Raw genomic sequence first — 16,854 nt, forward strand, 5'->3', positions numbered from 1 at the left:
AGACTGTGGCCCGTAGGGAGCCCAGGTCGTCTTCGGCAGCCCCCATTCTAGTTTCGATTTCCGCCACTCGGCCATCTGTTTTCTCTATATGCGCCTTTATAGATGAAATGGTGCCGTTCAGGTCATCCAGCTTGGTGTGAATAGTGGTGAACCCTTCGTGAATATATTCCAACATTTTTTGTGAGTCATCGGGGGCTAGCGGGCCGACGTTGTGGGCGTCTCCTCAGGTGAATCCGCTGGTGGTTTGGCAGGTGTCCTGGCGAACATATTCAAAGAGCTCTGTTTCTTGCCCGCGCCTGCTCCTTTAGTCATGGTGATGGAAAGGGAAGGTCTCTAGAGGTGTGGGCCGGTAGAAGTAGTCGTCCACGTCCCCTCACCGGTGTCTCCCTGATAGGCAATGTGTCGTGTAGTTGGCTCCCCACGGAGCGGTTGCGTGGTATTGGAGTTCAATCCTGGTACCTGCTTTTTAATTATGCCAGGATCATAGCAGTGGGGTCAGCGTGGTAGTTACTCCCGGGGAGTTTTCGGTACCGTGGGGAGTGAGGGAGCTGCGCCTAATGCCCCTGACCCAGGCCACGTGATACCACTGTCGCGGCGGACCAGTGGGATCGTCGTTATGAGTCCCAGGGCAGTAGTGGGTCAGCTATGAGGTGGACCCTGCCCGGGTGGGGGGTATCACCAGGTGAGTGCCAAGAGGTGGTAGGTTCCAGACAGTACAAGGTGCAGGGAGCTCAGTTCAACAGGCTGGTGGCCTAATAAATATCAATAGTTTGTTAAATGCAGGGCGAGTTACAGCAGTGGGCTCACTGTGAAATAGGGAGTAGCGGGCAGACCAGCGCGGATATTTAGGCTGCTGGATGAAGCACAGCCCAGCGCGGGTCAATCCAGTATTGCAATGTCGCATGTGCTTGCTCTGTAGCTTTTTTGGTGTTATAAGGAAGTGATGGCAGGCGTAGCGTGGTATTAGTTCCCACGGGTGGCAGCTTGCAGGGTAAAAGTGCGCATGGGGGTCTCCATACCTTGAGTCTTGCTGAAGGGGTGGTCACAACTCTCCCTGTGCGCCGCCCCAGTGCCCCTGCACCAGGCAGCGGTGGGTCAGCTGGGGACCCTGCCCATGTGGGGGGTTATCACCAGGTGAGCGCCAAGAGGTGGTAGGTTCCAGACAGCACAAGGTGCCGGGCACCCAGTTCAACAGGCTGGTGGCCTAATAGATATCAATAGTTTGTAATGCAGGGCGAGTTGCAGCAGTGGGCTCACCATGACATAGGGAGCAGTGGGCAGGCCAGCGTGGATATTTAGGGTGCTGGATGAAGCACAGCCCAGCGCGGGTCAATCCAGTATTGCAATGGCGCATGTGCTTGCTCTGTAGCTTTGGCTGGCAGCCAGGGGCTTGCGCAGTCCGTCGGCGGTCTGTAGATGCTAAGGCTAGGCGGCGCCTCCACAGCGGCCGCAGCCGGAAGGCGAAATCAGGTGGGATCCCAGTGGGATCTGATGGAAGCGGGTAAGTGGGTCTGCAGCCAGGGGCCCGTGCAGTCCACCGCCCGTCCGAACGATATTAGAGTTAGGCGGCGCCTCCACAGCGGCCGCAGCCGGCAGGCAAAATCAGGTGGGATCCGAGCGGGATCTGATGGAAGCAGGTAGGTGGGTTTTCAGCGGCCGCCTTGCCGCCGGAGGGATTGTGAGGGGCTCTGCACCGCAGTCGCGGTCGCAGAAAGCAGTTTGGTTGACCGTGCCACGCCAAGTGGCGGTCTCCCCTCCCCATGCAGGCCTCTCGATCCCCAGTGCCCGTGTGTCAGGGAATCCGTCCTCCGCGGGCCCGTGGGGCGGGGTGATAATGCGCCTCCAGGCCGGGAAACACAGCAACGCGGGGATCTCCCCAACAGTTCTTCTCCGGAAGATGCCGGTCAGCCAAGGGGATCAGCAGGTCCTCGGTAAGCGGCCCACACGTTTTTAGGATAAACCGTGGCGGTATCGAGGCAAATAAGGACTGAAGGATTCTCCCCGTCTCGGAGCGACGTGCTCAGGCGGCCATCTTAGTCGAGCGCAACAGCGCCCCCTGAGCAGTACAGATTCGATCCCGGGGTCCCTGCACAGAAACCTCAGGGTATTAAGCGTGTTATAAATAACCAATAATATCAATCATATCAAATATTGCAGTTCCAGATTTGTATGTGGACCTGCTCACACCCGTCCAGCTATTCCAGAGCAGTGTTGGAAACATGTCCACTTAATACTGGCTACTGTGATAGCGCCACCATTGTGGCCCTGTCAAGAAGGGGTCTGGTGGGGTGGAAACCCAAACAAACACGGGTGCCTGAACACAAGCAGGCCCACCGTTCTTCCCTTCAGTGATGGTGGCACCTTGCCACAGAAGCATCACAGCAGCCGGGGAAGACGTGCACTGAGGAGACGCTGGGAATCGTGGCAAAATGGATGCAACAAGGGGATGCCCAGCACTAAGGGGTGCCACGCTATTCACAGCACTGGCCGGCTCCAGCAGACTGTATCTACTGGAGTCATGACAGTAAAGGAGCCCTGCTAGCCCACTGGGGTTATTCTAAATAATAAATAAATGCCCCAGAAAGGCCTTGAATACACTATGCCACCAGAGAATAATATTATTTTAAAATGGTCATGCAGGCCTTTAGCAACTCAATGCACCTGGACGCCAGCAGGATCCATGTTGGAAAGGGGCTGGCTTTTTAAGCCCTGCCATGGCCTCCCCCTGTCGCACCCCCTGGGGCTAGGTAAGCTGTTTGTTAAGGTAGGTGACCATCTTAGGAGGGAGAGGGTGCGGGGGTATTTAACTAAGCCTGTGTGAATGCTTTAGTGTGGCTTAGTTGGGTGAGGACAGTAGGACGTCTGAGAGAACAGTGGAGGTTAGAGTGAAAGGAGTGCAGAGTATGTTATTAGGAGGGGGTATGTGGAGTGTTTGAGTTGGAAGTAGAGTGTGAGTAGGAGCAGCAGAGAGGTAGTGGTTGGACTGGCAGAAAAGGAAAAGGGTTGAGCAGGGCACCATATCTCTGGGTTATTTGATAGTGGAAGGGGTGAGCCGGGCACCATATCCCTGTGTTCTGTGATAGCGAAAAGGGTGAGCAGGGCACCGAAGTAGTAACAAAAATAAACAAAGTGTGGGAAGAGTGACAGTGAGTAGGAGAATAGCAGTAGCTATTGGCATAAAGTGAATCAGCGATTATAACTAGAGGAACAGTAAGAGACGGGGAAGTAGAGTGAGAGGAAGGAGGTAACGAAGGCAGAGGGGTAGTTAGAGGTAAGAGCGATAGTAAGAACAGGAGGGAGAGAAGAAGTAAGATTAAAGGGTGGAGGCGGAAAGGCATTGTGAGAGATCGAAGGGACAGTAACGACGCGGGAGGAGAATCTCTTAAAGAGAGCAGTATAAGAGAAGAACAAGTTACTTCTTACCTTGTAACGTTCTTTCGACGGGATGTTCCTCCGACGTATTCCTCATCTTAGATATCTCCTTCCAGCTCTGCTGGCCTCAGAAAATTTTTTCTCTCTAGAGGGCGCTGCGCGTCGACGTCCTCCGAGTCGATGTCCCTCGACAGCCGCCGTATCGACGTCGACGTCATCCTGCCTATAAAGGCCGCGCGCCGCGTCCGTTGCTCAGTTCCGTTTTGTAGCCCACAATAATACTTTCTGGACTAAACTAATCACCCTGAAGGAGCGTAAGCTGCAACAACAAGGGAAGTAGAACTGGGGGGATGGATGGGAGGGTCGATGAGGAATACGTCGGAGGAACATCCTGTCGAAAGAACGTTACAAGGTAAGAAGTAACTTGTTCTTCGAAGGGATTGTGTCCTCCGACGTATTCCTCATCTTAGATAGGCTCCATAGCAGTATTCTATTATCGGAGGAGGGAGTACTGACTTCACGCTGTCTTCTATTGATGAATAGAATGCAGTACAGCCCTTCCAAACCTAGTCTCTTGACTGGAGGAGGAATCCAAATTGTAAAAACGTGTAAAGGTATGGACAGACGACCATGTAGCGGCCGCACATATGTCTTTAACCGGCACGCCTCTTTTGAGGGCTGATGAAGCTGCAATACCTCTGGTCGAATGAGCCCTAAGGTTTTGAGGGGGCTCTTTCCCTGCCAGTTTATAACATTCCAGAATGGCTAGAATGATCCATCTGGAAATGGTCTGCTTAGTTATTGGTAACCCCAGCTTGTGACCTGTGTAACCTACAAACAGCTGGTCTGCCTGTCTTATCCTGGCTAGTCTACTGATGTAAAAACTTAAAGCCCTCCTAGGGTCTAGCCTGTGTAACCTCTCTTCCTCTTTCCCCGGGTGTGGAGGAGCATAGAAAGATGGTAGGGTAATCTTCTGAGTGATATGGAATTCAGAAACCACCTTTGGGAGGAAATTAGGCTTCACTTGCAGGACAACTTTGTCTTTGTGAAATATTGTGTGAGGGGGTTTAGAAGAAAGAGCTTGTAATTCGCTCACCCTTCTAGCAGATGTAAGTGCTATTAATAAAACAGTTTTAAGGGTAAGGAATCTTAACGAACAAGAATGGAGAGGTTCGAAAGGTGTACCCATCAGGAAAGTTAGTACTAAGTTTAAATCCCATAGCGGAACTTGGAATGGTCTTGGGGGATAAACATTGGTTAACCCCTTTAGAAACTGTATTACCAAGGGTAATTTGAAATAGGATGGTTCCTCCGCAGTACGCTTAAAGATGGATAGCGCTGCGAGATAGCCCTTAATGGTGCCAACTTGAAGGCCTGAATTTGACAAATATAGTAGGAAGGACAAAACCATTGGTGTACCACATGAAAAAGGGTCGATATTCTGTTCTCTACACCAGCTGCAAAATCTGTTCCAACGGCAGCGGTATAAAGACTTTGTTGCTGGCCTCCTTGCCGAAAGCAACACCTCCATAACATCATCAGGGAGGTCCCAATCCTTGTACCTCAGCCTTTCAGAAGCCAAGCGTGAAGGTTGAGGGTTTTGATGTCTGGATGGAGAACCTGACCTCCCTTCTGTGAGAGTAGGTTCTCTCTGAGTGGAAGTCGAATTGGAGGGCAGATGGACAAGTCTAGAAGGTCCGGGTACCACGTTCTCCTGGCCGAATCCGGGGCAATTAGGATCATGGTTCGCCGGAATCTTCTCAACCTCCTGATCATTTGAGGAATGACAGGGACCGGTGGGAACGCGTACAGAAGCGGAAACTCCCAGTCCACTATGAACGCGTCTCCCAGAGCTCCTCTCGGGGGGAATTCCCTTGAGCAGAACAGGTCGCATTTCCTGTTTAGGCTGGTGGCGAACAGATCTACCTGAGGGGTTCCCCAAAGGGCGAAGATCTCTTGAAGGACTTCCTGAGCTAGCTCCCACTCGTGGGAGACTGTGTTCTGCCTGCTCAGAGCGTCCGCTGTCAAGTTCTTCTCTCCGGCTAGGTGAACTGCCGATAGAGAGATTCCTTCTTGAATTGCCCAAAACCAGAGCTGCATCGCCTCTCTGCACAGGGGTAGTGATCCTACGCCTCCTCTTTTGTTGAGGTAATGCATGGCCACCGTGTTGTCCGTCATTATCAGGACGTTCTTCCCTTGTACAGCTGGCAGGAACGCCTTCAGCGCAAGTCTGATGGCTCTCAGCTCTAACAGGTTGATGTGTAGTCTGGACTCCGATGGAGACCAACGACCGCTGATGGTCAAGTCATTGGCGTGGGCTCCCCACCCCGTGAGTGAGGCATCCGTGACTACTGTTATCTCCGGCCAGGGTTGCCAAAACTGTTCTCCTTTCAGAATGTTCTCCTGACAGGCCCACCACTGAAGGTCTCGAGCCACCCTGCCGGGAACCTGAAGAAGATCTGTCATTCTCCCTGAGAATTGTGACCACTGAGTCCTCAGTGCCCACTGGAGGGATCTCATTCTCAGGCGAGCATCTGGCACTAGGAAAATGCAGGATGCCATGAGGCCTAGCAACCTCAAAAAGTCGAAGGCTGGGAGACGTTGGGCATGTTGGAACTTGGTAACCATCTGTAGAATATCTTGAGCCCTCACCTCTGGTGGCGAGGCTTTTCCCAGTGAAGTGTCCAGGATCGCTCCTATGAACTGGAGTCTCTGCGATGGTATCATTTGTGACTTCTTTAAATTGAGGGAGAAGCCCAGTCTGTGAAGGAAGTGGCACACGTGATTTAGCTGGATCTGAGCTTGTTCCGGAGAAACAGCCCTGATCAACCAATCGTCCAGGTAGGGGTAGACGTGAATCCCTTCCCTCCTTAGACTTGCAGCCACTACCGACATTAACTTGGTGAAGACCCTCGGGGCGGAGGTCAGCCCAAATGGCAGCACTCGAAATTGATAGTGAGAGTTGCCAATTGCGAACCTCAGGTATTTCCTGTGTTTGAGATGGATAGGCACATGGAAATAAGCGTCCTGAAGGTCCAGAGATACCAACCAGTCCTGGAACTGAAGGGCCTGGAGGATCTGAGAAAGAGTGACCATCTTGAATTTGTCTTTTCTGAGGAATTTGTTCAATTCTTTCAAGTCCAAGATGGGTCTCAGTCCTCCGTCTTTCTTTGGAATGAGAAAGTAAGGGGAGTACCAGCCCTTGTTCCTCTCCGCTACAGGTACCGGTTCTATCGCACCTTTCTCTAGCAGGTCCAAAATTTCCTGCAAGAAGAGCGGATCTGGAGCTTTCTGAGAGCTGATCCCCGGTGGATGACTCTGAGGTATACGTAGGAAAGGCAGGCAGTAACCTTGGGCAACTGTTTCCAATGCCCAAGCATCTGACGTGATAGCCTGCCATACCGCCAGATGTTGAGTCAACCTGCCTCCTACAGGTGTCCTGTGAGGGAAGTCCTCTGAGTGGTTTTGGGGCGGCTGATGCAGATGCCGATGGTAAAGAGGCACCTGCTGTTGCTGCGGCTTTTGAATATCTACCCCGTCCACCTCGGGTAGTTCTTCTTTGTCCCCTTTGAGCCGGTCGTCCTCTACCTCTTCCGAATGCGGAGTACAAGCGAAAGGACTTGCCCCTCGCAGAGGTTCCTGTGGGACGAAAAGGAGTCTGACGGATTGCAGCTCCTAGGGATTTTGCTGCTGCTTTTGAAGTTTGCAGTTTCTCTAAACTGTCATCCGCCTTTTTCCCGAACAAAGAAGAGCCATCGAATGGCATGTTCAAGAGCCTGGCTTGCACATCTGGGGCAAAACCAGACTTTCTCAACCAAGCGAATCTCCTGGTTGATGTACTTGCCGCCATTGCTCTGCTGATACTGTCAGCCGAATCAATGCCCGTCTGGAGGGATTCGCACATAGCGTCTTTACCGTCCTGTATAATATTCAGGAACGCATCCCTTTCCTCTCCCTTCGGGATGCAGTCAGCCGCTGTAGAAGCACACTCCCAAAGTGTATGGCTGAACCTAGCAAGGGTGCAAGTAGCATTAACAGATTTTAACGCCATGGTACATGCTGAAAAGACTTTCTTTGCCATAGCATCATATTTTTTATCGTCCCTGTCCTGTGGGACGGTAGGATAAGCCGTCTTGACATCGGCCTGTACCACCAGACTTTCTGGGGATGGGTGTTTAGACAAAAACTCCGGGTCTGTAGAAGATACCCTGTACTTTGTAGACAGTTTTTTATTTACTGCTGGTACTACATCTGGGGTTTCCCAGTTTGTCATGATCTTCCTCTGGAGAGCTTTATGAAAAGGCACCACAGGATCCTCCTGTGGGCCTTTGTCAAGAATATCCGTGAGGTCATCTTGTTGGAAAGATTGTGAAGGTGCAGACCACCCCATGAACTCTGTGATCCTGGCCATTAAGGCTCTATAGGGGGTTTCAGCATGCTCCCCCGGGTCTGGCCTAGCAAACTCCACCTCAGGGGAAGTGTCTAACCCACTTGCCTCTTGTAAGGAATCATGAAGATCCTTTAACCTGCGTTCTTCAGAGGAAAATTCCTCTCTAATTGGGGTTACAGGTCCCTGCAACTCAAATGTGTCTTCCTGTTCAGACAATTCACCCTCTTCCAAAATTGAGGACATAGTTCTCAATTGTTCTGAACTCATAAAAGGAATAAATCCCATTTCCAAGGCAGAGGGTGCCGAACTTGTCATTATCGGTCTCGAAAACGTCGATGTCGTCGACGCCGACGTCGAAGGCTTCGAGCGTGGCGTCGAAAACAAAGGCGGAGGCCTCGAAGACCTCGACAGAATTGGAATTCTACTCGACAATCTCGAAGCCATCGACGTCGAGGACCTGGGGATAGTCACTGGGTGTGTCGTAACCGTGACTTTTTTTGGCGTCGACGCCGGTGTCGAAGCTGGCATCGAGTCGACAGACCCGTGTGTCGAAGGTCCCTTCGACAACGGCGTCGAAGACATCGACCTCGGCGTCGACGGAACCCTCGTCGACGGCGTCGACGGAACCTTCGAGGAAGGTTTGGAGGTCATAATCCTACTCGAGGGTTCGAGACGCACTCGAGAGGTTTCCTTCGCAGGGTACTGCGACTCGCAGCGTTTTTGACCTTCGGGTCTTTCGACCAGAGCATCGCTCTCGGCAGTCTTCGAGGGGGTCGAGACCGCTTTCTCGAAGACGCTCATCATATTTTTGCTGAATTCCTCCCATTCAGCCCGGGAACTATGTTTCGTGGGGCAAGGGATTATTTTTGGCGAAACAGAGGAAGAGGAAGACGGAGAAGGGGATCTTCGACGTCTCCTCTTCGAGTGCTTCGATCTCGAGGAGTGATGAGACCCACTCCGAGACCTGGAGCGCGAATGGTGACGAGGAGACGAGTGTCTCGACTTCGTCGACGAAGAAGAAGCTTTAAAAGTCTTACCTTTCTCCAGCTTCCCCCTACGCTCCTTCAGGGCCTTAGCTGTCATGGACATACAGTCCTCGCATTCCGAACAATGGTGTTCAGCTCCCAAACACCACAGACAAACTCTGTGAGGGTCAGTCAACGACATCTTTTTCCCACAATCTCGGCATTTTTTGAAGCCGGATCGAGGAGTTGTCGGTTCCGACGAGGAAGCCATCGAGTACGGATCGAATGACTCGAGGTAAATAGGTTTAATCTGACAAAAACTGAGCAACGGTATTCCGAGGCACTGAGTAAGCGCGGAAAAACGGAACTGAGCAACGGACGCTGCGCGCAGCCTTTATAGGCAGGATGACGTCGACGTCGATACGGCGGCTGTCGAGGGACATCGACTCGGAGGACGTCGATGCGCAGCGCCCTCTAGAGAGAAAAAAATTTCCGAGGCCAGCAGAGCTGGAAGGAGATATCTAAGATGAGGAATACTTCGGAGGACACAATCCCTTCGAAGGGTCAGGTATGACAGGGTGTGAAAGGAGTGAGCGTCACACTGGGCGAAAGAAGGCACCCTTCACTACTCCCTGAGACTACTGAATGGGCTAAAAGAGGGAAAGTTAGAAGATGCCTAGGGAGTCAGGTAGCCAACGATTTAGGGGAAACACATGAAGGCCAGGAAATGATAGAAAGTTAGGGGTTACCAATCCCAGTCCTCCTAACATCCCCGATAGGGATGTCCATCTTAGGGAGGCGGGGACAAGGCCGGGATAGTCCCAGAGATTTAAGACGCCACTAGAGCCAAATATCCTAATCCTCGCTAGGACCAGATACATTTGCCACAAGAGATATGGCTATCCCATCTGTAAAGAATTTTAATAAACACCCTTAGGGTTGTTATCGGAGTCAGTGTGGCTTTGTGGCGGGCCCCCCTGTCACACTGCCAATTCAAGTGAGGACATGGCCCAAATCAGTGTGGCTTTTGCATAGTTCATTCTGACACCAGGACCCCGCGTCAGAAAGACAAACATTGACACTCTTCCTAATCTCTGAACCGCAAACACACTAACAATCTGTACTAGGAGGGGTTACCAATAACTAAGCAGACCATTTCCAGATGGATCATTCTAGCCATTCTGGAATGTTATAAACTGGCAGGGAAAGAGCCCCCTCAAAACCTTAGGGCTCATTCGACCAGAGGTATTGCAGCTTCATCAGCCCTCAAAAGAGGCGTGCCGGTTAAAGACATATGTGCGGCCGCTACATGGTCGTCTGTCCATACCTTTACACGTTTTTACAATTTGGATTCCTCCTCCAGTCAAGAGACTAGGTTTGGAAGGGCTGTACTGCATTCTATTCATCAATAGAAGACAGCGTGAAGTCAGTACTCCCTCCTCCGATAATAGAATACTGCTATGGGAGCCTATCTAAGATGAGGAATACGTCGGAGGACACAATCCATTCGAAGAACAAGTTACTTCTTACCTTGTAATGTTCTTTCGACAGGATGTTCCTCCGACGTATTCCTCATCGACCCTCCCATCCATCCCCGCAGTTCTACTTCCCTTGTTGTTGCAGCTTACGCTCCTTCAGGGTGATTAGTTTAGTCCAGAAAGTATTATTGTGGGCTACAAAACGGAACTGAGCAACGGACGCTGCGCGCGGCCTTTATAGGCAGGATGACGTCGACGTCGATACGGCGGCTGTCGAGGGACATCGACTCGGAGGACGTCGACGCGCAGCGCCCTCTAGAGAGAAAACATTTTCCGAGGCCAGCAGAGCTGGAAGGAGATATCTAAGATGAGGAATACGTCGGAGGACACAATCCCTTCGAAGGGTCAGGTATGACAGGGTGTGAAAGGAGTGAGCGTCACACTGGGCGAAAGAAGGCACCCTTCACTACTCCCTGAGACTACTGAATGGGCTAAAAGAGGGAAAGTTAGAAGATGCCTAGGGAGTCAGGTAGCCAACGATTTAGGGGAAACACATGAAGGCCAGGAAATGATAGAAAGTTAGGGGTTACCAATCCCAGTCCTCCTAACATCCCCGATAGGGATGTCCAGCTTAGGGAGGCGGGGACAAGGCCGGGATAGTCCCAGAGATTTAAGACGCCACTAGAGCCAAATATCCTAATCCTCGCTAGGACCAGATACATTTGCCACAAGAGATATGGCTATCCCATCTGTAAAGAATTTTAATAAACACCCTTAGGGTTGTTATCGGAGTCAGTGTGGCTTTGTGGCGGGCCCCCCTGTCACACTGCCAATTCAAGTGAGGACATGGCCCAAATCAGTGTGGCTTTTGCATAGTTCATTCTGACACCAGGACCCCGCGTCAGAAAGACAAACATTGACACTCTTCCTAATCTCTGAACCGCAAACACACTAACAATCTGTACTAGGAGGGGTACTGTTTATACACAGAAGGCTCTTCAAAGCCTGCTATTTTGAACAAGTCATCTCATTGCTGTCTTGTAGATGGTACCTAATATACAGATCCTATCATGACAGATTGGCAGCATGTACCACTATTTAAATAAACACAAAATGTGGGATGAGCAGCTTTACATTTTAGTGACACATTACACTATGCTACACACAACAAAATCACGAGATGCCACACAAACATAAAATAATAAAACATTAGTGCAACAGGAAACAACATAGCATAACTCAATATAATTTAGTACCTGCATTTGTGTTGCAGGCATTTTTCTGCAGTGAATTTAATGTTTTAATAGCAATAATAAAGTTGTAAAACATAAAACACCACAACACTACACATTATAATGAACAACACCCAACTTAGCACAAAGCAACACAAGACATAACAATCTTACATGACATAACATAGAACAGAACGAGATAACTTACAAAGCATATCTTAGAATAATAATGTCAGTATTGGAAGCAAGGAAGCAAATGTGTTCTTGCCATGTTGTATAGTACGAGATACTCTAGACTTTAAGAATATTAATAAAGCTTCCATGACAGAGTTACAGCCTTCTCTGGTAAAGGTCCTGCCGGAAAATGAAGCAGACCAGGCCACTTCTCCAACCACTGCATTTTGGACTTCTATATGGCCATGCTTCGGATGGAATTAAGAGGCATGGGGAACTTACTTGTATGATTGCTGTTAAGCAGGCCAGCGTAGCCGAGATCTTAAGTCTGGCCGTGTTCATTGCCTCTGTGTCAGTGATTGTTGCATTTGTCGTTGCATTATGTGTTTGAAATTCAGACTCTGGCGCCAGGTCGAGGCAAACTGTGCCGACAATAATACTGATAACAGCAAAGGTACCTTGAGAAGAAAAGTAGCAGGTGTTACACGCTTGGCCAGGATTAGTCACAGAAGCATGTTTACTCCAGGTATCATCTGTGGCCATTATGCCCCGTCCGAACATTTCATTTACTATCTGTTGGAACCCTAGAAGGAATCCAAATGTTTCCCGAGAGGTGCCCAGAATTTGCAATGTGAACTTCAAATTATTTTCTTTACTTTTTAATTAAAAAATGTTTACCACCAATGTTATTGTTACTTTTCAGTGAAAAGTCACCAATATTTGTAAGTCGTTTATTTGGGGTAATCAAAAGAACAAATCAGAAAATATTTATTTCATCGCGTACCATTTAAAAGAATGTGTCACCGACAAAATTGGGAATTTAAAGTGGACACAGAATCTTAGATTGAGCCTAAGTTTTGGTATAAGAGGGTCTCACCTGGCACCATCTGAGGGATCCCCCCCAGAAAGAAATACACCACCAGAGGGAAAAAGGAAGAATAGAGTCCGTTCACTGGGGGGAGGTTGGCGAGCAACGCAAAGGCCATCCCTGCAAAACAGAAGCACACTTCAGTAGCCATTATTCTCTCATGCATGCAAGCAGGTTTTAGAAGTACTTGGCGAGTATCATTTGACACGTTAATACCACAGCCAGTATTTTCCACTGCAACAGAAATAGCAAAGTGAACTTACCCCATTTCACGTGTGAGTTGCCCACCTGGTTTTATACTTTGCAATCCAGTACTAACAGTTTTACTCTTCCTTATAATGAGTAAAGCAATAAACAGATACACTGGGAATGAATGGGTGGACTACTGACACCTGGCCAGGCCAATTCGAGAGATCGGCAAAGGCCATGCAGAATGAGTGGGGTGGCAATGACTGGTGGTCCAATAAGAACAGGTCAAACAAATCGAGTCCTTGAGAAAAGAGCTCATTAAGTCCATTGATATTGATGAGTGAAAGTTAAATGTGAAAGACCACAATTATAACAAGGGAATTTAAAAAAAGGTTCGAAAAGCAACATATCCTTGAAAAATAAGCAAGAATTAATAGAATTACTATGTTTGATACTGCAACTGTTCAGCTTTAACTACAGCCAAGAAACACCCTCTGGTCTACTTTACTATCACATATCTAGCATATAACCCCTTTAAAAGCAACATGGTGTGAGCATACACAAAGACCACGCTAAGGCCGATCGGTCAACCACACGCTTACAAGTTTCTTACTGAGGTGATCTCACCTTGAGGCACTTGGATGGTGCCCGCGCTGAGACCTCCGAGCACGTCTGGCAAAGCATATTCTTTAATCTTGTATTTTGGGAGCCAGGTGAGGATCGGGAAGATGGCAAAGACCAAGGCTTTGAATTTTGATGCTGAACAACTGCAAACACAATGACAGGATAAACACAATAAGTACAAGTCCTTTTAGAAGGCGAATCAGGATTGGGGATGTTATGGTTTTGCTGGCTCAGCGAATGAAAAACATCACTATTTTCATCAATTTATGTTGACACGACACCCTCATCCCCCATCGAAAGAGCGGAGAGGTTTGTTTTTAAAACTAGAAGCATGCAGTTTGCATGCATGGTTTTCCATTGCTAAGGACACGTCTTGCACTGAAGCATCCTTTGTTCTGGGTGATGAGTACGGGTAGGCCGAAAACAGTGTTATTTCCTTTTCTTAATACATTTTGAACTGTTTAACAAATTATCCTGAATTTTGCTAGATAGGAGGGGCCCGGGCCAAGGATTTTGTTTTGAATATTGTATTTAAAAATATGCAGTGAGTCAAAGGTTATTAGCAAAAGAATGTTAGTGCATTTCATTGCAAATATACATAGATTCTTTTTATTTTTAAATGTGGGAACATTTAAAGTTATTTAGGCAACAATTTTCTCTCTATTGTTAAAAAGTGTTTACCGATCCTTGACATTGGTTGGGAATATCAATGAAGATCTCGAAAGGAAAAAGGTGTTGTTCGAGATATTCATTCACACTTTGCAGATAGTTAGGGATGGATCCTTCAATCTATTTCTGCCATGCTTTTCACTCTTCTCACCAGTCAGTGAACCATTTAAGTAGAAGTGCATTCTTTTTTTCGAATCTTTCTTTTCCAACATAAAAAAAATATAAAGAGCAAAAAAGGAGAAGAGCAAAAAAAAGGAAGCTAGGAATTTAAATAAATCCAATCCCTTTATCCCACAACTCCACTCATCGCTGACCCCATCTGTACATGCAATTCGCCTGAATTTGTCTTATCATACTGGCATGCGGTACTTTGCTATTTGAGTAATAGGCTTCCAGAATAATGTCCTCATGAGTCGCCATTATTACTATCAATCACTCCATTCTTTATACATATCGCTGTCAGCTTCCGCTCTATTTTGCCTTCACCCACTTTAGTGGGGATCGCTGAGGAATCTGCTCTCATTTAGTCTAAAATATCATTGGGTCCAAAGTATCATTCACAGATTACTGTCCTGTCTACAACCTGGAACACTTGAGACCAGGTCATGTCAATCTGGGGTAGTGCCATAACACGTAACATGCCTACACCATCTCCAGCACTTTAGGTGAGTGAAATGTATACATACTGTGGAGCATGGATGGTGTGAGGAATCCCAGGTAATTGTCACTGCTGTCATGACCCACATGATGCGCCCCTTTTGGTCTTCCTGGTCCTTATCGCAACGGGCCTTGCATTCCCTGACACTCCCAACATGGCCGTCCAGCGTGACATGCCTTCCGCGGTCTATACGTTGGACGTAACGTATTCTACTAATAGACTGCACCCCCGCGGTTCTGCGCGTCTCAATGCTATTGCCAAGTAGCGATCAGACGTGTGCTCCGTAGTTCGCAGTATTGCTTTCCTGGTTCCTAGCTTTCTACTTCCATTCCTTGCCCCTTTCCCTTTTCCTCTTGCTTCCTGGACTTGTGCGCCATTAGCACATCTTCTTCGTTTCCCGGATCCCCGGATTGCTGCAGCCCGGAATCTTAAACGCACGCTGGAGTCAGAAGAGACTCACTCAGCCTATTTCAAGTCCAGGTCTGTCCGCAAGAAGACACTGCCCACGGAGTCCAGCAAGGATGGGTCTCAGGTGAGAAGGGGGGAACTCAGTAACAACTGCTTCCATGGGGAAAGCCCCTTCCCATGGTGCCAGGAGATGAGGCCACTACCCGAAAGTTCCACCGAGGGTGTTACTGAGAGGGTGGATCTCATGGGGAGGGAAGCCCTCCATGGGACCAGTGATGACAGCCTTGGGAGAATGCAGTATTCATCACCTTCATCTCTATCTCATCCTTTCTTTCACTCCACCCAATTCCCTGGGGTGCCCACACCTCTATGTATCTCTGTAGAATTGAGGATTTCATTCACGTAGATCATACTGGGACGTGGAAGAAGGAGGTTTACCCAGTTGGAGTGCATACAATCAATGACACGAAGAAGATCAGATAAGGAGGCAAAAGCTCACCACCGAACAAACATGTGTGGTGAAAGGAAGCGCCCCCAATTTCAGCACGATCCTCCCCGCAATGAGAGACAATAAGGGACTCTCCCGTAATGGGAATAAGGCCAAGACAGAGTGCGGGTGAGCGTAAGTAGGAGTTTATCCAAAGAATAGGGCATGCAAAGAACTCTGCAACCTCCGAGAGCGCTCTGTCTGACAATAGCAAAGACAGGCGTATTTCTAATACAAAAAACGTCATCAGAACCTACACACTATAGGGGGCACAAGTTAATTGGGATTGGGTGGCGTCGACTAACTATAGGTGTTGCTGCAGCGTGGTTGGTCTTGGCGTGAGGACGTCACTGGTCAGCCTCGTGGGTTGGGTTGGGCCTGGCAGGCCAGCTTGAGGTCATCCGAGCGGTGTTGGTATGCTGGGGCAGCCTGTGACAAAGATGAATACCTTTCCTGACTCGTTTGCCCTAGGCCATGCACACTGCAGTTATTCAAGAAACGACATTTAAGTTCATCAATAAATCGCTCAGCAGTTTATCTTATAAAATAAATGCAACACATGAGGAATGCACCTCGTGAGAGGTCTGGTGGTTGTCGGTTGGGGTGAGATTTACCTGTGTCCTATTGACCGGTATTTTAGGTCGAGGGGCTGGGCTCTGGGGCCTGAGCCGAATGATACATGTCTGTCTGCTGCGTTAGAAGTTATTATATAAATGGGTCTCTGTGTCTTGTCCCAGCGTTGGGGGTCGTCTTTGCACGGGGTCATGATTCTTGGGGTGGTCTAGGGGGGTTGTGGGATTTACGAGAGGGTGCTGGTAGATCTGTGGATTCAAACGTGGGTTTATTACCGTGCTGTAAATAACACAGGTGGCGGGCTGTGGCCTTGGGTGCGGTACCGGGGCCTCTGACTCTCTGAAGCGGCTCCAGCTTGGTTGGGGGAGGTGAGGGAGCGCGGCACATGCCTTAGCTTCTTCATCTGGCAGGCTTCGTAGGGTGGGAGGGAGAATGGCCTTGCATATATTCACAAAGGTTTTTTCCTCGTGCGTTGCTGACTTTTGAATGCAGAACTTTTATAATGTTTTGCCTTATTTTGATCTTATTTAAACACACATCTATATTTCAATTTCGTTACACATTTCTTTAATACATTCGGTCCGAGTACCTTCTCATTACATGGTATTATATCTACTACAGTGTTTAAGTATTTATATACATTCGACGGTACATGAGGTAGAACTATATTATGGACCACAGAGATTGACGGTTGCCACTATGGGTGACTTAAGAAGACATATAGGGGTTCATGTGTCTACATATGACTTAAAGACACTTTCTCTGTG

The 16,854-nt window shown here is 48.7% G+C and overlaps 1 protein-coding gene across 1 annotated transcript in view; it reads right to left on the minus strand.

The window, feature by feature from the left end:
• The window catches only part of SLC26A9 (solute carrier family 26 member 9), a 501,176-nt gene that overhangs the window by 397,382 nt on the left and 86,940 nt on the right, over window positions 1-16,854 (minus strand). The window contains exons 2-4 of the mRNA XM_069633170.1: window positions 13,296-13,435; window positions 12,489-12,599; window positions 11,894-12,069 (exon numbers count right to left, since the gene is read on the minus strand). Coding sequence (XP_069489271.1) covers window positions 11,894-12,069; window positions 12,489-12,599; window positions 13,296-13,435 — 427 coding nt within the window. The remainder of the gene's footprint in view (window positions 1-11,893; window positions 12,070-12,488; window positions 12,600-13,295; window positions 13,436-16,854) is intronic.

This window comes from Ambystoma mexicanum, chromosome 13, assembly GCF_040938575.1.
Source record: "Ambystoma mexicanum isolate Mex_15411 chromosome 13, UKY_AmexF1_1, whole genome shotgun sequence".
NCBI classification, from domain to species: Eukaryota; Metazoa; Chordata; class Amphibia; order Caudata; family Ambystomatidae; genus Ambystoma; species Ambystoma mexicanum.